The sequence below is a fragment of the Muscardinus avellanarius genome (assembly GCF_963383645.1).
Source record: "Muscardinus avellanarius genome assembly, chromosome: 3".
NCBI lineage: Eukaryota > Metazoa > Chordata > Mammalia > Rodentia > Gliridae > Muscardinus > Muscardinus avellanarius.
The window spans coordinates 5,771,354-5,796,768 of record NC_137788.1 but is presented as its reverse complement, the minus strand read 5'-3'; the positions used below and the strand labels follow the sequence as shown (position 1 = coordinate 5,796,768).

At 56.9% G+C, this 25,415-nt stretch overlaps 1 protein-coding gene across 7 annotated transcripts in view; it reads right to left on the bottom strand.

Moving 5' to 3' along the window:
• Positions 1 to 25,415, bottom strand: part of CAMTA1 (calmodulin binding transcription activator 1) — a gene marked incomplete at both ends in the record, with an annotated part of 865,599 nt that overhangs the window by 60,317 nt on the left and 779,867 nt on the right. For all 7 annotated transcript variants that reach the window (XM_080693322.1, XM_080693323.1, XM_080693325.1 and 4 more), the window contains 2 exons: positions 15,468 to 15,602; positions 22,671 to 22,797. In XM_080693322.1, coding sequence (XP_080549448.1) covers positions 15,468 to 15,602; positions 22,671 to 22,797 — 262 coding nt within the window. The remainder of the gene's footprint in view (positions 1 to 15,467; positions 15,603 to 22,670; positions 22,798 to 25,415) is intronic.

Below are 25,415 nucleotides of genomic sequence, written 5' to 3'. Positions count from 1 at the left end.
GCAGAGAGCTAATGAAGAACACTGCTATGAACACATACTCTAGTTTCCTGCAGGGTCACCCCCTGACAAGCATGTTCCCTTGTGGTGGGGGTGCAGAGGCCTCACCTCCCCTTCGTCCCCTGACTCTCAGAGCCTGTGCCACGGGGCACGCATCACACCGATGTCTTGTTCTGCTTGTCTCCTGTCCTGCCCTGAGCTCTTTGGGGTGGGAGAGGGGCACACCTAGCCGATTCTCTAAGCTTGGTCCCCAGCGTGACGAGGTAAGAGGCGCTGGGACGCCTTAGGACGGGGGCCTAGTGGGAAGTCACTGGGGGGTGCTCTTGGAAGGAACTCCCGTCGCTCTCCTCATGGTAGTCCTTCCTGACATTGTCCTGCCAGAGTGCCTTTGTGCCACGGAGCTCCACGGGGAGGGGTGTGGATAGGGAAGTTTTCATGGCCCCTAACTCATTACCCTATCATTCATTCATTCACCCAGCTAAAGTGAGACTGAGCCAGGGCGGGGGAGTCACAGTGAGCCCCCGAAGTCCTCCAGGTCCCTTGGTGCCAGAGCACCGTGTAGTGACTCGAGGTCTTGGCTGAGAGACTCCTTCTTCCCTGACACCCAGAGGGTGGCAGGTCTGAGCATCTTGGAGAAGAGAACTGCTATTCTTCCTTCCCCAACAGCAGCGAGCTAGAGGGGGAGACTCTGTCCTCACCAAGGGGCCCCCCTAAAGCTCTGCCGGCAGTCTGAGGGCATGGTCGATGAAGAGTGGGTGGACTTCAGCACGCTTGGCTGGGGTCACTAGCATGAAGCTCGTCCAGTGATAGCAAGACCAGGCCCAGCTGCTTCTGGAAGGATGTCAGGGTGACCTCGGCTACTGCAGCCTAAAGCTGAATTCAGCCAGCAGTGAGGGTGACAAATGCTCAGACGCCACTAGGCTGTCTGTTTATCCACCCACCAGCCCGTCCATCCATCTGTCCATCTATCTGTCCATCCATACATACATCTGTCCATCTACCCACCCACCCATCCATCCATGCATCCATCCATCCACCTGTCTACCTGTCTGTCCATTTGTCCATCCATCCATTATCCATCCATCCATCCATCCATCCACTTGTCTGTCCATCCATCCATCCATCCATCCATCCATCCATCCATTCTTCCACCCACCCACCCACCCACCCATCTGTCCTTCCTTAGAAGAATTACTTATTGTGAACCTACTGTTTTCCTGGCCTCCTATGGTAGACACTGGGGTGTGATAATTAAGACACAGTCCTTGGGCAAGGAGCTGAGCTGTATTCCTTCTCACCTTTCTCAACCTTCTCAACATCCATGGGCACATTCCATCAATGCCACCCCATGACGTCTCTAAGGACCCTTAAGCTCAGCCCAATTCATGATCAGTCCTCCTCCAAGGCCACTCGCCCAGAGTGTCCCCAGCACATCCACCTACGCGCCCTCAACATCCCTCCGCTCTGTCCCCCTCTCCCCAGAACCACCCAGCCCACCATCGCCTTGGGCCCGGACGGCAAAGGGACTTGGCCTCACCTGCTCCGGCCCTCTTCAAGCTGTTCTCCACACAGCCCGCTCCGCAAACAAGCAAAGTGGGCCTTGTCTCTGTCCCCTCACCCTCAACAGCTTCCCTTTCCCAGAGCGAGCACTCCTGGCCTGCCCACCCAGCCCCGCACTGCGCCCCTGCTGCCCAGCCCGGCCGCTGCTCACGGCCCACCTCGCTGAGCTCTCCGTGCTCCCTCACGTTGGAAAGACTCCTCCCACCATCGGGCTTCCGTGTCCACGGTTCTCTAGGCCTGGAATGGCTGTGCTTTCTGTGTTCACGGAGTCGACTCCTGCTCTTGCTTGTGTCTCGGTTTAAGGGTCATTTTTTCAAGTAATCCCTCTCAGCTCTCCCTGGGAAGCACCCTCCATGCTGAGCTCCCCAGATGCCACCCATGCAAAGGCTCCTGTGGGCCTGCCCCCACGGCAGGGCGCTGTGAGTCGGGGCTTCGCCCATCCTCCCTGGTTCTGATTTCTCACTTGGCAAAGCCCCAGCACCTTGATGGGGACGCACTCAGTTAACAGCTACCGAATAAATGACTACTGAGGAAAAAATGGCTAATGGAGGATTTTCAAGATGGGATGAAAAAGCAGAATAAGAAAGACGAAGGCATCCAGCTGGGTGCTGCGGCACACACACGTGACCCCAGTAGGTGGAAGGCTAAGACAGGAGGATCCTGGGATTGAGGCCAGCCTCATCAATCGAGCAATACCCTGTCTCAAAATAAAAATAAAATAGGGCTGGGGGTGTAGCTCAGAAGTAGAAACTCCCTGGGTTCCATGCCCAGTATGAAGAAGAAAGAAGAGAGAAGTAAGAGGAAGAAGAAGGAGGAGGAAGAGGAGGATGAGGAAGAAAAGGAAGAGGAGGAGGAGGAAGAGAAGGAGGAGAAGGCAGAGGAAGAGGAGGAGGAAGAGGAGGAGGAGGAAGAGGAGGAGGAGGAGAAGAAAGAGAAGGCAGAGGAAGAGGAGGAGGAACAGGAGGAGGAGGAACAGGAGGAAGAGAAGGAAGAGGAGGAGGAGGAGGAAGAGGAGGAGGAAGAGGAGGAGGAGGGAGAGGAGGAGGAGGGAGAGGAGGAGGAGGAGAAGGAGAAGGCACGGGGCAGTGGGGGAGCAGGGCAAGGCACCCTGGAGCCCGCTCTGAAGTGTCACCCGGGGCGGCCAGAGGACACTCTGTACGGCCTGGGGCCAAGAGTAGCCGGTGGGGTCAGACCACCGGGTGTGATGTGCCCTGCACCTGCGCACTCCGGCGTCTGGGTGACCTCACCTACAGAGTACGGACTCAGAGGCTGTTGGAAACCCTGAGGAGACCCTGCTGCCAATGCACCGAGGGCGGCCCTGCAGAGGTGAGCAGCTCTTGGATGCCAGCTACTGTTACTTCCGAGGTGGGTGGGGGACTCTGAGCCAGGAGGGCGTTTGCTGAAGGAGGCAGTCATGGAAATTCAGAAGGACTGCCGGCTCTGCCACGCGCCTTAAAAACAATTGAGGCAGCGTGGTGCCACAGGACTGATGCAGCTTTTCAAAACACGGCCACGTGGGTGAGAGGCTGGGGTCTCTTTGTTCACATCCCAGCGCACCCTGGGCTTGGGGAGGAGAAAAGGCTCTGGTGGCCTCCACTGGAGACGTCCCCATGGGTGATGGCCGAAGCAATCCCTCTGCACATGGGGCTTTGAGCACGGGTGGGAGCCGGGTGACTGCTCCTTCTCTTTGGGGGGGGGGCGTACCAGTGCTAGGAAGAGCATCAGCTTATTCAACCAAGACCTTGACCTCTGCAAAGGAACTGCAAGGCGCCACAGGGCCTCAGGCTTCTGGATTCTGGATCCTGGATTCTGGAGCTTAGGTGAGTTTGGCTGTGGGACGGAGGAGGGGCAGCGGACGGGAGGGAGGGCACCGCGCTGCAAGAGCGGGACTTCTGTCCTGAGCCTCTCGTGTTTGGGGGTAAACTGCTGCTTTTCTAGGGCCCGGGTTCCTACCAGAAGATGAGGCAGACAGTGTGACAAGTGTGCTTCCTTTCCGTTCTAACTCTCTACAACCCTTAAGTTTGTTTCTAGAGTATTGACGTTTTCACTCTGTGCTGATGATTACAAATGCCTCCTGCTGTTCATTAAGTAGGGAATGTATCTGCCCTCACTTTCCTCCGCCCTCCACAAAGGCCTCAGCCCACCAGCTGTGGAAAGTGCTGGCAGGCTACTGCAGCAGAGGAGGCTGGTCTTTGGCCTATCAAAGACTGTTTTGGATGTCCCGGTATCCCAGAGACAGGTGCCAAGGTCGCCGGGCTGCTCAGAAGGGATCGGAAATGTGTGTATTTTTAGGAGCTCTTAAATGGAGAAGCCTTGCTCTTGGCCCCACTCAAAGGCTGTTTCCTTCCCCGCCCGCCTGGAGCGGGACTGCGTGGGAGATGTCTCCTCTCACCTTGCTGGGGACCTGCAGAAACTCCCTTCTTCCCAGAGCCCCGGGCTCTGCCCCCATCTCTCAACCACTGTAGACAAACACGCCAGCCACTACCAGACGATGGTTTCTGGGAGCCTGATTCTAGGAAAGGTCCAGGAAGCCTGACAAACACTTGGCCTGCACTGGTCATGCCCCAGACTTGCTGGTCTCTCTGGGATCACAGCTTTGCCAAGAGATTATGCTAGGGACGATGGGACTATGGTTTCTGCAGCACCAATGACTGGCACCAAATGACAAAGCAGGAAAATGGGCTTTGGGAGCTCCGTGCGATTGCCTGGGCGGGCCTGCCTGGCAGTCCACCCATGCGCAGGGTTCCTGCATTCCAGCAACGGCCAGTGATTAGGGGCCTAGAGCTTTTCTCCGCTGTGTTGACTTCACTGATATTATTATTATTATTATTATTATTATTATTATTATTATTTTGCGGTACTGGGGATGGAACCCAAAGGCATTATACCTCCAAGCTACACCCCTATCCCTATTTTTTATTCTTTATTTGGAAACAGGGTCCCACTGAGTTGCAAAGGGCCTAAGTAGGTGAAGCTGCCCACAAACCACGATCCTCCAGCCTCAGCCTCCGGAACACTAGGATTACAAGCGTGCGCCGCCACGCCCGGCTCACTTTACTGTTTGAAGACGAATCACTGTTGGTTCTTGCTTTGGGGCTCACCTCCAGCCCAGGACCCTGCAGGAAGAACGGACAGGAGGTGTCTCTGGGATTCAAGGAGCTGGGGATGTCCCCGTGAGCCCACGGCATGAGAGGCAGGGCCTGGGCCTTCCCCTGGCCACACCAAGAGTGACGGGGGCAGCGGGAGGCCCTGTGCTCTGCCACCCTGCCCTAGGCTGTGGCTCTGAGCTCAGCTCAGAGACAGACTGGGCTGAAGTCTGCCTCCTTCAAACTCGCGAGCCTGGTCTTCCCTTCCTGTCTTCCTACACTCCAGTCTCCTATGGCCAGAATGTTCTTTCTGCCTCTTCACCTATATTTGACATGATGAAGGGCTAAGTCCTTTGCTTCCATCCTCTCTCCTTCCTTCCTTCCCTTCCCTTCCTTCCTTCCTTCCTTCCTTCCATTGAACCCAGGCCATTCTACCCCTGAGCTACACTCCCCAGCCTTTTTCTATTATTTTGTGTTTTGTTTTGATACAGGGTCTCTTGCTAGGCTGCTGAAAGTTCCACTAAGTTGCCAAGGCTGGCCTCAACTGGCAATCCTCCTGCCTCAGCCTCCCAAGTGCTGGGATCACAGTCATCTACCACCATGCCTGGCCCGTCCTCTTCCGAGTCCCGGCAGGATCCCATCCCCCTGGTCTTCCTTCCGTCTCGCCGCAAGTGAGCCTCTTTGCCAGTTCCTCTTCTGCTTGACATCCAGACGCCGGGCTAGCCATGGTTGACTGTGGGTTCTCTTCTCTCCCTCACCTCTACCACTTCTTGGAGTGATTACAGCTAGGCCCTCGACTTTACACCATCCATACGCTGGAGACGCCTACATTCACTGCATTCCGGGTTTCTTTCTCCTTGGCCTCCAGACTTTGAGAGCCAGTGACGAGCTTGGTGTCCCTAATAAGGTTACCTGCCATCACCAGGCCAAAACCAAACTACGGTCCCCAGCCCCCAGATCTGTTGCTTCTTTAACCTTTTCCATCTCGGGAATCCGCCTTGGTTCCTCTGCCTGTTCAGTCCCCAAATCTGGGTGTTAATGATTGTGTACTCTTCCTCATCCTTCCCATCACCAGCGGGACCCGTGACCTCCTCCAAATGTCCCCAAAGCCACCGTGTCCCTAGAGATTCATTATCACCATCATCTCACGTCGAAACTGATGCTAGCGCCTCTGGGGCGATCTCCCTGCAAGCGGTGACAAAATTCATTCTCCAAACTACAACTACAAGAACACACACTTAGCCGGGTGTAGTGGCGCACACCTGCAATCCCACTGCTTGGGAGGCTGAGACGGAAGGATTGCAGGTTCGAGGCCAGCCTCAGCAACCTAGCCTGGCCCTTAGCCACATTAACGAGACCCTGTTTCAAAATAAAAAGAGCTGGGGTTATAGCTTGGAGGTAGAGTGCCCCTGGGTTCAATCCCCTGTACCAAAACCCCAAAAACAACCCTCCCCCCCAATAAAACATGCTTATGGGCTCATCACGCCCACGGCTTAAACATTCACCTGAGCATACCTCTTTCTCGTGCTGGTGTTTCATTGACCTCAAGGCAAAACCCGATTCCCTGTGCCAGGGACGGGCCCCATGCAGCCTGGCCTTTGCTGGCCTCTCCCCTCTTCTTCCATGTCTACCCCAGGGGCCTCTCCAGCTCCTCCGACATGCCAGGCTAGTCCTCCTCCGGGGGCTTTGTTCTCAAGAACCCCTCTGCCTGGAACATCCTTCCCCTGAGCTCAGCGTGGCCGGCTCCTTCCAGTCATTCGCACCCCTACTTTGCCGACACCTCCTCATAGAGGCCCCTGTGGCCCCCATGAAAGGAGCCGCCCTGGCCCCTCTCCCAGCCCACCGGCACTTAGTTAGCACTGTGTATTTTCCTCCCTGCCAGAGTATAAACCCCAGGAGAGAGTCAAGATTCCCCAGGGCCTCGCCCAGTGTCCAGCACGCAGCAGCAGACAGCCCATATTTACTGGATGACGAGAGAATGAATAGCCCCGGGGCAAGGAGGCCGGGAGCCGGGCAAGGACACGTGGGGTTATTTTGGGCTGCATGACGGTGGTGGCAGAGGACTGAGAAGCCGCGGAGCAAGTGGAGGATTCCATTCAGGGAGAGGTGGGCACCGGGGGTGCTAGCACATGGGAGGAGGGAGCTGGGGCCTGCGGGTGCCTCCCGGGGCTCTGGGCTGGGACTACGCACAGAGGTGGGAGAGTTAGTAGATGGAGAGAGGGGGAGGAGCGGGTGGTAACACAAGGACAGCCGGCCGTCTGTCTGTCCGTCCTTAGGCAGTGCTATGGATGTGCTGGCTCGCCCAAGAGAAGTCTGCGGGGTGCTAGTCTTTTTTTTAACTGGGGATGGAACCCAGGGGCGTTCTACCTCTGAGCTATCCCCCAGCCCTATTTTTTATTCTTTATTTAGAAACAGGTTCTCACTGAGTTGCCAAGGGCCTCCCTAAGCAGCTGAGGCTGGCAGCGAAACACGATCCTCCTGTCTCAGCCTCCATCCGAATATTTGGATTACAAGCGCGCGCCACCACACCTGGCTTTTTTTTTTTTTTTTTTTTTTTTTTTGGTATTGGGGATTGAACCTCCGACCTACACACCCAGCCCTATTTTTCATTATTTTTAAATTTGGAAATAAGGTCTCGCTAAGTTGTTGAGAGCCTCACTAAGTTGCTTAGGCTGGCTTCGAACCTGTCTCCTCCCGTCTCCGCCTCCCAAGCACTGGGGTGACATGGAGAGGCATGCTCCTCCACGGGCAGTAGGATGATTCTAAGAAAGGGTTTACAGGAGCCACCGGCCATATATCCTGGTAGATGGTTACTGGTTATCACAGTGGAGGAAGCCTGTCTTTATCCAGAGAGCCCTGGGTGGGGACAGACCCTCAGAGTGGGCAAAGGAAGGAGAGGGTCAGCCATGTAGACAAAACTCTCCAGAAGGAGAAGCTGATAAGAGACTGAGAAGGTGCAGGCCAGGGAGCTGCAGCATGCAGAGTTACAGAGCCCAGGTGCGGTGAGGGGCAGGGCAGTCGGCGGGGTCAGGGGACCAAACAGGCCACGGGAGACCTAAAAGGGTGCTCTGTGGCTCGCCAAGGGCCGTGCTGGTCAGTGTGTCCCTGCTGGGTGGGCGTGGGAAGCCAGAGGCCAGACGCCAGCCCCGATTCTGCCCATTATCCCCACCCGGCTGCCTGTCCCCGAGTGCCCAGCAGGCGTGTCCTCTGGGCAGGAGCTTGCTCTTCCCTGGTGTGTACCAGTGTTCACATAATAGGTGGGCAATCAACGTTAGTGGCACTGTACTTCCTGTGACGCTCCTCAAAACAGCTCACCTTTGACTGTGAGCTGTGCCTTTTAACTGCCTGGCTGTACCTGGTCCTTCCCCACATCCCTCACCACACAGAGGCAGAACACACACATTCCCCCCACCCCCCATTTTTTGGTACTGGGGGATTGAACCCAAAGGCATTCTATCTCTGAGATACACACCTAGCACTATTTATTTATTTATTTATTTATTTATTTATTTATTTATGGGTCTGGGGATGGAACCCAGGGGCATTTGACCTCTGAGTTACACTCCCTGCCCTATGTTTTTTATTCTTTTTATTTTGAAATAGGGTCTCACTAAGTTGCAGAGGGCCTAAGTAGCTGAGGCTGTCCACAAACCACCATCCTCCGGTCTCAGCCTCCTGAATGCTGGGATTACAAGTGTGAGCCACCACACCCCGCTGTATTTATGTATTTATTTATTTTTGCGGTACTGGGGGTAGAATCCAGGGGGCATTCGACCTCTGAGCTACACCCTCAGCCCTGTTTTTTATTCTTTGTTTTTGAACCAGGGTCTCACTAAATCGCAAAGGGCCTCACTAAGTAGCTGAGGTTGGCTGCGAACCTGTGATCCTCCTGTCTCTGCCTCCCAAGTACTGGGATTACAAGCGTGCGCCACCACACTTGGCAGCACTTTTTATTTTTTATTTCGAAACAGGGTCTTGCTAGGTTGCTGAGAGTTTCGCTAAGTTGCTGAGGCTGGCCTCCGACCTGCGCCCCTCCTGCCTAAGCCTTCCAAGCAAGCACTGAGATCACAGGTGTGCGCTTCACCACCACGCCTGGCAGCTGTCAACAGTCAGTTTTATCTTCAGCGAAGCCTGAGGGCCAGGAGCACGCCCAGGGCTTTTCTGAATGTCCCTGGCCACAGGCCCACAGGAGATGGTGAGCACAGATGTCTACTTGGAACTTCAGAATGTCATCTTATTTGAAAATAGGGTCTTTGTAATTAGCTGGTGATGGAGGTGATTAGTTCTGATGAGTTCTTAGTGGGCTGGGTGGGATCTAACTCAACGACTGGTGTACTTAAGAAGGAGAAAATAGCCGGGCGTGGTGGTGCACGCTTGTAATCCCCGCGCTTGGGAGGTGGAGACAGGAGGATTGCACTGGTTTGGAGCCAGCCTCGCTGGCTTAAGAGACTCTGTTTCCACATAAAAATGTTAAAAAAGAGGTCTGGGAGTGTAGCCCGTGGGAGTGTATCCCAGAGGTAGAAGGGCTTCCAGGAACCCCAGTACCATAAAAAAAAAAAAAAAGAAAGAAAGAGAAAATAGAAACACACAGAAAGGAAGACCGCCACCCTACATGTGAGAACAGAGCAGAGACTGGAGTTACGTGGCCACAACCCAAGGCCTGATAAGGGCTGTCAGGAGCTACCAGTAGCTGGGAGAGGAGAGGGAGGGCGCTTCCTGACAGTCGCAGCGGAGGAAGGGAGGCTGGCCCTGCAGACACCTCGGATTCAGGCTTCCAGCCTCGAGAACTAACAGAACCATTTCTGAAGTTTGTGGCAAACTGAAAGGTGGCCCTAGGAAATGAAAGAAGTGATGGAGGAGAGTGGAAGCCTCAGCCTCTCACTCCAGAATGAGCCCCCGGACCCCCAGGGAGCCACGGTACACAGCCGCGCCACCTGAATCTCCACCGTCTGCTCCGAGGGCCTCATTCAAAGCCGCCTCCAAGTCAAGCCAGTCTGCTGGGGCTGTCCAATCTTGATGTCGTCTTCCCTTAAGAGTTATTGTGAATTTTGCAGTCTATGCCATAAGACAATTTGTTTCCATAAAATGCCACCGTTTAAAGTTAAATGATAGCCGGGCGTGGTGGCGCACGCTTGTCATCCCCGCGCTTGGGAGGCTGAGACAGGAGGATCGCACGGGTTCGAAGCCAGCCTCAGCTACTGAGTGAGGCTCTCAGCAATAAAGTATAAATAGGTCTGGGAGTATAGCCCAGAGGTAGAAAGCCCCTGGGTTCCACCCCCAGTACCATGAAAAAATTTAAAAAACAAAAAATAAAAAAATAAAATTACGTGATAGCCAGGTGTGGTGGCCCATGCTTGTAATCCCAGCATTTGGGAGGCTGAGACAGGAGGATCACGGCTTGCAGACAGCCTCAGCTACTTAGCGAGGCCCTTCACAACTCAGTGAGACGCTGTTTTAAAAATAAAAAGACTAAAAAATAGGGTTGGGGGTGTAGCTCAGAGGTACAATGCCCCTGGGTTCCATCCTTAGTACTGCAAAATAAGTAAGTAAGTAAATAAATAAATAAATAAAATTACATGATAACTAGTTTACCTAACTTTTACCTTTCTATTATGGTTTGGAGGTAGAATATCCCCCAGAAAAACTCATGTGTTGAGGCCCTGAGTCTGAAGCCTGTCTGGTGCAGCAGGGTTCAGAGGTGGGGCATGGCTGAGGAGGCGGGTCTCTGGGGGTGTGGTGTTGAAACTGGGTCTGTCTCTGGCTTCTTCCTGGGCTCTGCTTCTGGTAGCCATGACTTGGGCATCTGTCTTCTACCACACCCTACCACCATGATGTTCCTGTCTTGAAGTCAGCCGACTCTGGATTGAACCTCTGAAACCCTGATCCCAAATAAACTTTTCTCCTCCAAAAAGGTATCTTCGCTCACACAGATGAAAAACGCTGTCTAATACACTGCCCTTCACCATCTGGGCAAAGTGACACTGTGGGGTTGTTCTCAGTCTCTGCCTGCCCATGCCTGCCATCTATGCCACACAGGAGGCCCAGCGGAGGCTGACTGTGAGGTGCGCGGGACAAGAGTGCAGGGGTGGGGGCGGCTGAACTGGCACAGGCCCCCTCATCAGAAAGTCCTGGAGTGCCACCCTGAAATGAAGAACTGTCCGGAGGCCACCCCGAGGGCCAGTGTTACAGCTGGACCGGCCTCTCCATTGTCTCTAGACTGGTGTGTAGTCTCCAGCCCTGGTAAGCAGAGGTGAGTCTGGAAACCAGCCCTGCAGGGACAAAGCCAGCTGGGCCACAGGCCCATGCCAGGGACAAGTGGCTTGCAGTGAAGGTTGCAAGATGGAGAAGAGCGTAGAGCCCTGAAGGCCAAATCTTGCCTTTCCCTTTCTCTCCCCCACCCCCTCTCCGGTACTGGGGATGAAACCCAGGGGCATTCTACCTCTGAGATACACCCCAGCCCTATTTTTTATTCCTTATGTTGAATCAGGGTCTCACTGAGTTGCAAATGGCCTCTCTAAGTAGCTGAGGCTGGCTGCGATCCTCCAGTCTCAGCCTCCTAAATGCTGGGATTACAAACGTGCACCACCATACCCAGCTTCCAATGTCTCTTGATGGAGGCAAGGCTCCTGGTCTTCCCCAGATACCCAACCCAGAGCCAGGCTGCCCCAGAGGTCAGAGAACAATGTCCTCTGCCCAGAGGCTGGCACAGAAAGCCCAGAGGCTGGCAGAGAAAGCAGGGACCTGGAAATGAGGTTCTAGCCCCTAGTCCTCGCTCTTGCCCTCTGCCTGCAATGACAAGGTCCCTCCTCACTCCAGGTCGGCAGGGCTGCCAAGGGGCCCAGCCCAGCCCAGCCCAGCCCAGCCCAGCCCAGGATAACGGCATCCATGCCCCCCCATCCTCTCACCCAGGCAGGAAGCTCCTTTGCCAGAGAAGCAACTGAAAATAGTCTAAGTATAAGCAGCTTAGAGGGGTTCCAAGAGGCCAAGCAAGGTGGGGCTGAGGACAGGGAACCCTGAATCAAGCTGGCCTTGGGAAGAATCAGATGGCTACAGGTGAGAAAGAACTCATTCAACTCTCCTTCTCTTGGGGGGACAGGGATCACTTAAAGGTGTCCCTGGCTGGATGAGGGCCCGCCCCACCCCCTCAGTTCCAGGGCTGCGGTGTCGTGCGGCCTGGGTTTATTCTCTCTGCAAACACAGACACAGGCAAGACCATCTACGCAGACAGCACATCCTCTATGAGCTGGGCTGCTTGTGTCCCCAGGATCCCCTGCAGGCAGAAATGACATTTCCCAGAGGCTCCCTGGATGGTCTCCAGGGTAAACCTGTTGCCTGCCTGCCTCCAGCCTGGAAGGTAACCCTAGCCTGCTCAGCGAACCTGCGCGTTCGACGCAAGTGACCTGGGGTCAGACCCTATTCTGAACCTGGACCTTTAGGGAAGAAGTAGTGAAAAGGGCGGATTCTAGAAATACTTGGCTCAAAACGGCTCCCCACCCCCATCTTGGCCCTCTCCTCCCGGGGATGCCTCTTTACTCTCAGCGGATGCCTGCTCAGGCTTCGTCCTGATCACTAGGCTGGACTGATAAGCACGGTCCAGGAGTCCAGCTCACACACATTCCTATCAAACATGTACTGCAGCCTACCACGTACGTCTGCCCTGTGCTGGGCAATGCCCCCCCCCTCCGTAGGCCTGGCCCCTGGGGCTCACAGTGGGGGACAGAAAGAAGTGGGGGTGACCCCTGGGTGTGGAGGAGAAGCTGCAGCCCCCGGGATCCAGAAAGCGGCCCTCCCTTGGCGGCTGCACCGCCTCCTCCCCCACTTCCACGCTCGTCTGTCTGGATGGCTGCGCCCCCGCTGAGCGCTTGGGGGCGCGGGGTCTCTGCGCTGCGGCCCCTCCAGGGGAAAGAACCCCCCCCCATTACCACCCGCGAGACCCGACCACGCAAACAAAAGCTTGAGCTCGGCGAACAAAGGCGGCCCGCTGCGGGGACGCAGGCTTGCCGCAGCTGCGGCGCGGTGCGCGCGCACGCGGGGAGGGCTGAGCTCGGCGCCCGCCCACCCCGCCCACCCCTCCCGATTTGGGTCTAGCCAAGAAATCCATTTCCTTTAAGCCCAGCGAAGGCGGAGACCCCGTCCCCGACACCCGCCGCCTCGGGGTGGGGAGGGCGCGGGGCGGGAAGGCGCCCCCAGCCGCGGCGCCGCGCGCTCCCGAGGCAGGGCCGGCCGCGCGCTCTGCACCGCGGCGGCTGCGGCGATCGGGGCGGCGCCCGCAGCCCCGCAGCCCCGCCCGCCCCGCCTCCGCCCGGGCCCGCACTGCGGCTGCGCGCCAGGCCGGCGTGTGCGCCCGGGCGTGTGAGTGTGCGTGCGTGTGCACGCGCCCCACTTTGCCGGGCGCCGCAGTGCCCTCGCCCCCGCCCCGCCCCTCCCGGCGAGCGCCCGGGGAGAGGTGCCCGGCAGCCCTGGGGGCGGGGGAGGGCTGGGGAGGGGCCGGGGGAGCGGAGGGAGGCCTACCGCCGCCCGGCCCTGCAGCACCCGCCCTCGCCAGGTTCACGCCAGGGCCAGGGTTTGGCCGGAGACGCGCGACCCCCGCCCTCCGGCTAGCGGCCGCAGCTGTCCCTTCGGCGTGCAGCAGACTAAGCCCCTGGCGCTGCAGTTGCGGCGGCGCCGCGCCCCTCCCCCTCTGTCAGGCTGGCAGAAAGGCTGGGAGAATGGTCCTTGGGTGGGGAAGTCATTCGTATTCATTTAGGGGAAAAAGAACCCGGAGAGACGGGGCCGACTGTCTCCCCAGCTGGGCCGCCATCTCCCTTCCCCTCCCCTTACTCGAAAGGACACCTGGCTGACATCTTTTAGGCCCCTGACCTGCTCTCTCTGTAGGGCACGCGGGCCAGGGGCCAGGGTAGAGGGCAGGCAGGCTGTCTTTCCTGAGCCAGGCTGGCCCAGTCTGGCTCCGCAGAGGGCTCTGAGCTCCCTCTCCAAGCCATCTGGGGCTGGGGTCCAAACTGAATCCTGGCCCATGGTAACACAGAGCTAACGGTGCCCAGGTCTTGGTGCCAGCCGGCTCTCCCCTGGCTCCTACCAGGAGCCAGGGGATGCTTATTGGAGGCATACAGAGGTCAGAGCTCAAAGTCCTGGCCGCAGAGGCTGCTGGGGGACAGGCGGGGGCCTGGTTCCCCCCAGGACCCAGGAGCGAGTCTGTCGTGAAGCAGAGCAGCTCCCCCTTCTCCAGGGTTCCTATCACAGAATCCTCCCCTGTGAGGCAGGTACTGCTACCATTCCAGGTTGCTCGGGCCCTAGAGGATTCCTGTGCTGTGAGGCACTGGTTGGCAACGACCGCTCTCTGCAAAGGCTCCCGGGCAGGGTCCTGCCCTGGTCCCAGCATCTCTCAGTACACCGGTGTGAGGCTAGCCCAGTCACGCAGGGAGAGCCAGGGTCCAGAGAGAACTCTGCTTCCTTCCCCATTGGTTCCGCAAAATTGAAACCGGACTTCCTGAACGGGAGCCCCTGGTCACTCTGCCCTTCTCCGTTACATACTACGGGTCATCATCACGCTCCGGCTGGCTCCAGCCTTGGCCGGGGATGCTGCCAAGGCCAGCCACAGAGCTCCCAGGAGATGCTGCCAGGATGCAGATGCCTGCTGACCCCACACCACCTCTGGGAACAGCTCCTGAGGGCTCACCGGCCAGAGAGGCGGCCAGGCGGCCGGTCGCTGCAGGGGCAAAGGGTGGGATGAGATTGGGGTTTGCACACTGGGAGGCCTGAAATATACATATACAGGCAGCAGCCAGAAGCCAGGGGGAGTCTGAGAAGCAAAGGGTGGCCTTGGGAAGGGGACAAGGGCTTAGGGAGTGACTTGGAGAGGGCCAAGGGCCTGCTGAGCCAAGTCCCCCACAAGACAGGGTGGCCGAGGTCTCCAGCAAGGAACCTCACAGACGGTGACCTCTGCGGGCTACCCTGACTCTGAGGTCATCCTCAGCCATGCCTCCCCATGTATACCCTGTGCGGAGCTCAGGCTGGGTTCAGTCTCAGCGTGGGGACTTGTTGAAGCATAGCTGGAGGGGAGGGCTGCTCTCACCCTGGGTCCCAGCCTGTCTTCTGCAGATTTTCACTGCAGGGCCTCTGGAGGGTGGGCACCTGACGCTCGGGCTTTGCCACTCAGGGCAGCGGCCTGAGAGTCCCCTACCCCTTGGCCAGCGGGTCGTCTCCTCCCTTGCAGCGCTTCAGGAGGGATCCCTCCACCTTCTGCCTTTGAGAGCCTGGTCTTGGGTCAGAGACCATCTAAGGCCTCAGTTAAAAACAAAACAAAACAAAACAAAACAAAACAGCCACGAAGCGGAGGTGGATGGGGGTGGGGGGCTTCCGGGAGACTAGCTAGCTGTCCCTAAAAGGCACAAGCGCTCCAGTTACAGCCAGGCGGTCCAGGCCTCCGCATTTGAAAGAAGCCTTGGCCTGAGATGCCCGGGCTGCCCACGCATTGCTTTCTTTGCCCGCCCACATACTGTATTCTCTAAGAGGCTGCGGACTTGGCGATGCTCTCGGACCTCTCTCCTTCCAAGGGAACATGTGGAAACAGCAGGTGCTTACACCTTGCTGTGCACAGAGGGACCTTTGAGCTCCCGGGGCCTTGTTTAGCCACTCAAATACCTCGGCAACCAAGCTGGTATACATCGTTTTGTCCCCGGAAGAGACAGACGAAGGGTGGCACCCAGTGACTGCCGCTCACACCCTGGCCGGCGACACCCACCCAGCTTCCTTTCCTCCGGTCGCCCCGCCATCGTGCCTCTCCCTCCATGCCGGGCGGGCGAGGTGACCCGGTGCTGTTCTTACCGTCCAACGACAGCCAGTCGTGCTGAGAGGAAGGGAGCGTGGGCAGCGCCCGAGCTTTGTACTCAAACACCACCGAGTTGGAGATAATCTGGTTGTTGAAGGCAACTTGTAGGGTCACAAGACCCGTGTCGTGGGCTGGAAGCAAAGGACAGAGACGTGAGGTGCGGGGCTCTCTGTTGGCGACCAGCTCCCTTTAGCCCAGCCTGTGTGCACGCGCTCCTCACAGCCCACGGGCCATGGATGCTCCTTCTCCTAGGAGCCTTCTCTGGCCTGGCCTCAGCAGGTGTCTGGGCTTGCCCACCCCCAGAGGCCTCCGTACTGTAACTGCCCATGGTATCTCTGCTCCCTGGCGAGGGCAGGGATTGGGGCTCGGCACAGGCTGGCTGGGTGAATGAGTGAATGAATGAATGAATGATGCTTCAGCCTGCCCCATGGCTGGGCGACTGCCCCCTCGTCCCACCCATCCTCGGTAGGGTACACGCATATCGTGGCTGTGGACTTGGCCCTAATTTGCTTTACCCTTTCCTACTGGCTTGTCCGGGTTCTCTTAATTTGATATCCTATTTGGGATTTTTGGTTGTTTTTGTTTTGTTTTTGTTTTTTGCAGTACTGGGGATAGAACACAGAGGCATTCTACCTCCGAGCTACACCCCCAGCCCTATTTTTTATTCTTTGTCTTGAAACAGGGGTCTCATTGAGTTGCAAAGGGCCTCACTAAGTAGCTGAGACTGGCCACGAACCGTGATCCTCTGGGCTCAGCCTCTCGAATGCTGGGATTTCAAGTGCGCACCACCACGCCCGGCCCTATTTGGTTTTAGTAGTTCTTTTGTCTCTGGAGAAAGCAAGAGCCCTGGCTGGCCGTGCCTCTGATCTCTGGTCCCAGCCAGCATGGGACGCGGTGGGCCTGGTGGGCGCTGAGCTAGGGATGCTGGCTGAAGCCCGTGCTTCCGTAGGACAGGACCTGCGTGGGTCTCATTGACTGCTCTGGCCTTTACACACGGCTCAACGAATGAATACTGACTGGATTGGACGAATAACATATTCAGTCTCACCGGGAGCCCCGCCCTAGATCCGGGTCGAGGCTGCCGTGCCAGCCCCCTCCATCCATATCTTGAGGGCTACCCCAGCATGGCCCATGGGCAAAGTGGGTGTGCAGGTCTCATTTTCTGGAGGTGCCGTGGCTCAGTGTCTCCGTGCTGCTTTTCTGCGGCCCGGATACTGACACCCGGGGCCTCCCCAGGACGGATTTTCTGGGAGACACATGGGGATCACGTTACTGTTTGGGGCTCTTGGTTTTCAGAAGCTTAGAGGAAGCCATTCAAGTCAGCTGCTCCTGGGGATGGGGTAGAGCTCCGGCTTCCCTCTGAGGACGCCCGCAGATCTCTCTTCCGATGCGAAAACCGGCCCATTGACCCGTGGCCTCGGTCCAGCCCGCGTGTACGGCATAAGACAGCCGTCACCTGTCATCGTCCCCAGCACCGGGGTTGGGAAGTCACTGCCCACGAGTGACTAGTAGTTTTCCTCTGTGCTCCCTGCCCTGGCTTGGTCCCTCAGCTCCAGGCCCCGGCCAGAACCCAGCTCCGTCTCAGGGGTCACACGGCACCTCTCTGGGCAGGGATCCCCAGCCAAGCCCAGACCTCCCATGGCTTCTACAGCACCCCCGGGCAGCTCTCCAAGCACGTGGCCACTTGCTTCCCTGGAGATCCGAGGAAGGAAGGGCTCCCGTGACCCCACTCGCCTCTTCCTCAGCCAGCCTGGGGGAGCACAAGGCTTCTTGGGGCCAGATGTCTGGGCAGGGGGCCCCGGTGTGGCAGCTTCTCTTCCACCATCCTGGCACCTGCGTGCTCCGTAGTGATGCTGAGTGGGGCAGCCCCCCGCATCCCTGACTTCCCAGTGTGCAGGGGAGCTGCCGGGGTCTCATGGGGGTGCTCTTTCTCTCCTTCCCCATGCATCCGGTCCTCAGCAGGTTGTCTTTATCCAGTCCTTCTGTCTCCTGCTCTGGTTGAAGCTGCTGTCCTTTCTTGTCTCCAGCTGATGGCCAAGCCAGTACCTGGCCCTGCCCGGTGGGCTTGGGGCTATCCAGCAGCGCCCCAGGAAGCCGGAGGAAGTACGGTGGCTCCAGACATCTGCGTCCTTAAGTCACGCACAATTGTCCCTTGGCCCTCTCCCTGTGGCCTCCCTGCTTCTCTTCTTCCCATGATCCACTCTCCCCCCTCCACGTACCCAGAATCATCTTTTAAAAGATATAATTTCGATCAAGTCACTCCCCAGCTTAACTAATGGCTTCCCATGGCAAGTACAATGAAATCAGACTCCTTCAGTTGACTGGACATGATCTATTTGGGGTCCTGCCATCTTCTCCAGCCTTACCATGTTCTCCCACGATGCCCCCTGCAGCCAGCCAGCTGCCTCTGGATTGCTCTCACGTGCCAAAGCTCCTCCTGCCTCAGGACCACTGCACTTCCTTTAACCTCTGGCTGGCCTGCAGGTATTCTCCTGCCCTTCCCATGACTGGCTCCAGCTCATCATTCATCAGCCTCCAGGACAATGAGCCTCATCTTGTACCAGAGGGCAAGGCCCTGGGCTCCATCCCAGGACAGGGCATGGTGGGGAGGGAGGATCTTCCTCCTCCCGCATTCTACGGTTGCCATTTCCTTGTCGCCAGTCACCCTGGTCATCTCTTTGTTTCTGTCTCCCTGCCGCAGGATGTTAGCCTCCCTGAGCAGACACCTGGCCAGCCTGGCTCTTTATGCCCAGCACCGGGGTCAGTGCCCAGCATCCTGTTCCAGCCATTTGACAAGTCTTTGTTGAGTTTGCTTCAAAACCCACGAGTGCAGCTCATTTTGAGCCCCGTCTTTTGCCTCTGGTGACTATGGCTTCTTCTCTCTTCTCCTGGGCCTGGTTGACTCCTCCCTCTCCCTCGCGCAGCGTCCTGACTTGACTGACCACCTCGTGACCCTGCGGCAGCCCTGGAATCTTGCAGGAGACCAAGTCCAGACCTGTGAGTCTGCTGCCTCCAGCCATGGCACCAGGGCTGCCTGGCAGAGCGCCGTCCATGGTCAGGGCCCATTTCACCTGGGCAGGTGCACCAGGCACCACGCTCCCTGAAGCCCCTGGTCCCTGTGTCCTTCCCAGGCCCCCAGGTGGCCCGGCTTGGGCTCACCAGCCTCTGAGCCCTTCTGGATAAGGCCAGTTTGGCTCCAGTTTCAAGTGTTCATCCTTCAGGCTCAGCCATTTGACAACCTCTTCCAGAGGGCAGGTCCCCGAGCAGCGGGAGCACTGCCCAGGGAGGTGGTTGGTTTGCGATACCTCCTCCTCTCTCAATTGGGAGCTCTTTGGGGTGGCCAGGGGCTCCATTAGGGGCTGAGTCTTCTTCTTATTCTTCTTCTCCTTCTCCTTCTCCTTCTCCTTCTCCTTCTCCTTCTCCTTCTTCTTCTTATTAATTTTGTGGGTCTGGGGATGGAACCCAGAGGCATTTAACCTCCGAGCTACACCCCCTGCCCTATATTTTATTCTTTATTTTATTTTATTTTTTGGTGGTACTGGGCTTCCTGGAAACCCTCTACCCCCAGGCTACATTCCCAGACCTATTTTATACTTTTTTATCTGGAAACAGGGTCTCTTAAGCCAAGCAGCTGGCTTCGAACCTGTGCGATCCTCCTGTCTCCACCTCCCAAGCGCGGGGATTACGAGTGTGCACCACCACGCCTGGCTTATTCTTCATTTTGAAACAGGGTCTCACTGAGTTGCAGAGGGCCTTGTTAAGTAGCTGAGGCTGTCCATGAACCTCAATCCTCCGGTCTCAGCCTCCCGAGTGCTGGGATGACAAGCGTGCCCGCCACGCCCGGCTTAGTCTTATTTTTTTGTTTCATTCCAGAAACCTACCCCATGCGAGCAGGAGATGCTAACAAACTACTTGGTGAATGAGAAATGAAGGAAGAAATGAAGGAACAGAGCCAGAGTTTCAGTTTGGACCTCAAAAGAAAGCGGTCCAGAGTGGACTTCTTTTTTTTTTTTTTCAGTACTGGGGATGGACCCCAGGGGCATTCTCCCTCTAAGCTATACCTCAGCCCTATTTATTCTTTATCTTTTTTATTTTTTTGTGGTACTGGGGATGGAACCCAGGGGCCTTCTACCTCCAGGCTACACTCCCAGACCTATTTTTAATTTTATTTGGAAACAGGGTCTCTTAAGCCAGCAGAGGCTGGCTTCGAACCTGCGCGATCCTCCTGTCTCAGCCTCCCAAGCGCGGGGATTACAAGCGTGCGCCACCATGCTCGGCTTTTATTCTTTATCTTGAAATAGGGTCTCACTGAGTTGCAAAGGGCCTAAGTAGCTGAGGCTGGCCATTAACCTGCGATCCTCCTGTCTCAGCCTCCCTGATGCTGGGATTACAAGCGTGTGCCACCACGCCCAGCTTCAGACTGGACCTCTCTCATGGGGTTAACTATAAAACAGAGCAATGTTCTGGTAGGGGATCCTGGCTCCCAGTCTCTCTAGATCCTGTGGCTTCTGGTCTGAGATGCCTTTTTTTTTTTTCTTCCTTGTGATACTGGGGATTGAACTCAGGAGCATTCTACCTTTGAGCTATACCTTCAGCCCTATTTTATTTTTCTTTTTAAAACAGGGTCTTGCTAAGTTGCGGAGGGCCTCATAAAGTAGCTGAGAACCTGTGATCCTCCTGTCTCAGCCTTCCAAGTACTAGGATTACAGGATTGCACTGCCTTGTCTGGCTTGAGATGCTCTTTTTATGTTAAAAGAGGCCCAGTGTCTGGGAGGGATGGTGGCCTGGGCAGAGACTCTGCCTGCTAACTCTGGGGGCCCCCGGTGTGCTGTGGGGCCAGGAGGATTGTCTGCTCAGACCTGGACAGCACTGGCTTCCTCTCTTCGCTGTCTGGGGGAGGAAAGAGTGGAGGTCTCGTTGACAGAACATCGTCATGAATGGTGCACCTGGCTAGGTGTGGCCCTTTCATTTAATGCTCTTCACCAGTACTGGGGGTTGAATCCAGGGGAATTCTACCTCTGAGCTATATTCCTGGCCCTATTTTTTATTTTTTATTATTATTTTTTAAGTACTGGGGATGGAGCACAAGGGCATTCTACCTCTCCCAGCTACACCCCCAGCCCTATTCTTTATTCTTTATTTTGAAACAGGGTCTCACTGAGTTGCAGAGGGACTCACTTAGTAGCTGAGGCTGTCTGTGAACCGCGAACCTCCTGTCTCAGCCTCCCAAATGCCGGGGTTACATGCATGCGCCACCACGCCCGGCTAAGAGGATAGTTTAATAATCTGGCGCCCTCTCTCCTGCACCGCTGTCCTCGCTGGGGCTGCTGGGAGCACTGGGGGCCGTGCGGGTCTTTAGGAGCCAGGCCGGCGGCTGGTAGGGGCAGGGCTAGGGGGAGCGCTGGCTCTCTGGGAGGTGAGGGTGAAGGAGGTCCTAGGTGGTGCAGGAGAGGCTGAGCTTACCAGGCTGGTCCCTGGAGTGGGGCCATTCAGCTCCGGTGGGCTCGAGAGGAGGCTGAGAGGGAGGGGTGCACCTGTGAGCTCAGGAGCCTTGTGCTGGGGGGCGGAGCAGGGGAGGCAGACACCAGGGACTCTGGGGCACCTGCTGGCTTGCCCAGCACTGCCCGGAGGCCCGCACTTCTCTTCCCCACTCCCACCCTCTGCTGGAAGCCTCCTCCTTTCCTTTTGTAAGCCCCCTGGCTTCAGATACCATGGGGTGGGGTTCCACCTTGCCACCCTACCTCTTCGTCCTGCCTCCCCATGCGCTGCCCCGGTGGACAGGTCACCCCTCGAGCTAACTATGCAGGAAATGGTTCAGCCGAGTGCTCTTCCCAACCTCAGCCCAAGAAACAGAAAAGTGGTGCTTTTTTTTTTCTTTTCTGGTACTAGAGATGGAACCCAGGGGCATTCTACCTCTGAGCTACACCCCAGCCCTATTTTTTTCTTCTTTATTTTGAAGCAGGGTCTCACTGAGTTGCGAAGGGCCTCACTAAGTAGGTGAGGCTGTCCGCAAACTGCGATCCTCCTGTCTCAGCCTCCCGAATGCTGGGATGACAAGCGTGCGCCACCGCGCCCGGCTGAAAAGTGGCACTTTTAAAGCACTGCCTGCAAACTTCTAGAGACTGGGTCATTTTTTTTTTTCATAGGCTTTCATTTTCCTTTTGGGTCACGCAGGTACTTTGTTAGCTTATGGTGACCAAGAAAGGTGCAGCCGCTGTACCCAGGGAGTCTGCAGGCCAGTAGGAGGTCAGCAGAGGCCAGGGGTCAGGGAGAGCTGACCAGACGAGGACGGCCAGCTAGCTAGACAATAATGATGAAGTCTTGGGGTGAGGGACAGAGGAGGCAGAGACACATGGGCAGCACAGGGGGACTCCTGGCTGACATCCTGGGAGGTCGAGGTGCTCACTGAGGTACTGAGATTGGAAGCAAATTATATATATATAATATAATGTCTCCCTATTTTTGGTGGTACTAAGGGTGGAACCCAGGGGCTTTCTACCTCCAGGCTACACCCCCAGCCCTGTTTTCTTTTCTTTTTTATTTTGAAACAGGGTTTCACTGAATTGCTGAGACCCTCACTAAGTTGCTGAGGCTGTCCTCAAACCTGAGATCCTCCTGTCTCAGCCTCCCAAGTACTGGGATTACAGGCATGCACCACTGTACCTGGCCGTCTATATGCCTTTTTTGGGTAGATGCTGAACGAAATTTGCAAAGGAGTCTGTACTTGATTTTCTCCGTCTGAGACCCTCAGACTCCCCACAGCCCCTGAGCCCTTCTCCAGCCTTCTCTGACTCGCTCGCTGAGCCTGTGGACTGCATGGTCTAGGGCTCTCTTGGCTTCTGGTTGGCTTGGGCATAGCAGGCACGGTAGAGGAGAGCGGTCCGCCCGGCTGCAGAGATGGCCTCTGGCCCCATAAGCCCAGCTCGGGGCGGTCACTGCTTCCTGCTGCGGCCAGTCCAGCCATCGTCCCCAGCACAGGTGGCTTATTGGGTTTCTAAGTCATTCTCTGTCACGTGTTGTCAAGACCCCAGCCGAACACACCTGGGCGTCCCTGTCTGATATGGGCTGGAGAGGCCAACCTGATTGGCGTTACAACAGAGGATCTGGGGCCCTCTGCGTCACGCCCAGGGAACCAGAGGAAGGAGCTGGCTCGCTCAAGGTCACCCGAGGCCTCCGCTGAGCCCACGGCACCTTCTCACCTGGGCAGTAGCAGCGTAACACCCCGGGTTGAATCAAAGAGGCAGGCACTGAGACCTGGTCGAACAGGCAGCTGTAGTTATTGCTGGCTTCTTGCCACGGGCCTGTGATGAGGACCTTCACTCCACCCTGGAGGGAACACAGAGGCACAAATGAGGGGCAGGAGGGGCAGGAGCCACCGAGGTGCCCCCGAGGGACCCCCGCCTGCAGCCGTGCGCTCGGAGGGAGGCCTGCGGCTAGACATGCAGATATCCGGGCCGCAGTCACAGATGACCCAAAGCTATTCCAGGACTGCAGAGAGAGGAGGGGCCTGCAGCTGTCCTTCCCACAGCTGTCTGTATCAGCAGGCACGCAGCACCCTGACCACCAGGCAGTGGGGAGCCGGGGACCAGGCCCAGTGGGACCTGTCACTCACTTGAGGAAAGATGGAGGGAGCTCTGAGGGCTCCCCCCCCACCCCCTGGTACTGGGGATTGAACCCAAGGGCATTCTCCCCTGAGCTAAACCCTCAGCCCAATTTTTTTTTTTTTAATTCTCTCTCCTATTTTTTTTTTTTTTTTTTTTGTACTGGGGATGGAACCCAGGGGGATTCTACCCCGGAGCTAAACCCCCAGCCCTATTTTTTTGTCTTTTTATTTTTGAAACAGGGTTTCACTGAGTTCTGAAGGACTGACATTGAACTGACAACCTCCTGTCTCAGCCTCCCAAATGCTGGGATTAACAAGCCTGCACCGCCATGCCCGGCTGGAACTCTGAGTTTTGAAAACTGATCTGGGCCATTTAGGCTCACCCCAGGGGCCAGGAGCTCTTGCTGGGAATGGAGGGGAGGATTCAGGACAGGGTGGGATATGGCAAGGGAGGGGCCAGGGAAAGTGGGGGTTCCAACAGGAAAGAAAAGCTTATAGGAACAGAAAAAGATTACAGAAACAGACAAAAGGGGCGAAGAACGTGGAGTTGGAGGATTCAGAGACTGCCCCGGGGTCTTGGCGTTTGGGGCTCAAAACTGAGGCCTGGGGTGAAGACAGATGCTCCTGCTGCCCAGCTGTCCGTGCGCAGAGCCTTGGTGGGCAGCTGCTCCTGTCCACCGCCAGGCGCTCGGGGATAGCATCCCTCGGCCTGGCCGGGCACACGCATCCTTGGCCTGGCTGAGGCGCGCACCACAGGCACAGGCACCGATGGGCAGCCTGGCTGGGAATGGCCCCAGATAATCTTCCTTCCTGGCGTGGGGGAGAAGGACCCCGCCCCAGGGACCCCCAGGCGCTCAGGGTGGGAGCGCTTCGGAAAGGCTAGGTGCTCTCCGACCTCCTGCCTCCGCCAAGCGGGGTTCTCCCGCGCCCAGTTCTCGCACAGAACCGGGGTTCCCTTAATGATTAACAGCACCTCTCAGTCCACCAGGCCCCAGGCGGACCAGGCGGTGTAGGTCCGCTACTTACGGCTTAGTCGGGAAGAAGGGGCTGGTCGCTCAGGGCGGAGGGACGCTCTCCCCCGGGATGCAGAGGACAGGGGCACAGGCCTCTGGCTCTCTTGGCTAACCTTCGGTGGACCCACCCCAGAAGCTCATCTACCCCACCCCCAAACAAGTAAACACCTTTCTCCGCAGGGGGGCGGAGAGCCGCGCTGGTCAGGGCGGAGAGCGCCACCTGGCGTCCAGGCTGGAGAAGGGCAGGAGGCGGCGGTCGGAGAGGACCTGGTGCCCCCACTCCAAGCCTGCGGCCTGTCCGGCTCTCTCCCGTTCAGTCATTCACTCCTGCTTGGCCCTGTCCACCCCTACCCTGGAGAAAGCCCCCAGCTTCTGCATAGCTACTGTTCCCCGTGCCCCCCGCCCTCCACCTGCATGTTCCTGGGGCCCGGACATGGGCGCCAAGAGCAGCTGGGGGTCCTTCCAGGGATGATGTGCAAAGAAAATCCCCCATGGCCCTGTGCAGAGGACACTTGCTCTGCCAGGCGGGGCCTTCTTCCCCTGCCTCTGGGCTAGCTAGCAGGGCTTTGGAAAGGTCACTTTACTGCTAGACAACCATAGTTTGCGGTAGTGGAGAGGGCTCAGGACGGAGGCTCTGGAGTTGGAGGCCTGCCCCCGCTCCTCAGTAGCTGTTTCTCCTGAGGCTAGTGGCTCAGCCTCTCTGGGTGGCACTGGATCTCTGCGAAGGGGCCCTTCTGGCCGACAGTCCTTTGTTCTGCAATACTACTTTGGGGGGAGACTTGGAGCTAACAGCGGTGGAGCAGGGAGCTGGGTGTAGGTGCCTGGCTGCGATATCCAGATGCACAAGGCAGCTCAGGGCACAATCTTCCCTGAACTCTGGGAAGTGGAAGGGCAGTGGCTTCCAAAGACCACAGACCAGCCCAGTGTGGTGGCGCAGGCTTGTAACCCGGTCCTTGGGAGGCTGAGACAGGAGGACCGCAGGTTCTCAGCCAGCCTCAGCTACTTAGTGAGGCCCTCCGCAACTTAGTGAGACTCTGTTTCAAAATAAAGAATAAAAAATTGGGCTGGGGGTGTAGCTCGGAGGTAGAATGCCCCTGGGTTCAATCCCCAGTATCACAAAAAAAAAAAAAAAAGAAAAGAAAGAAAGCACATCAGACTGTTGCCATGTAAGAAAAAAGTAAAAAATGATAACCCCAACCCATAGCTGCTAGCATGACGTCTGGGCTGCTGTGGGGAACAAAGAACTGCGGAAATTACTAGAGAACATCAGGACCTTCTCCATGGAAACCGCCGCAGGACACCACAGCATCCATCAGTTCAGGAGACGG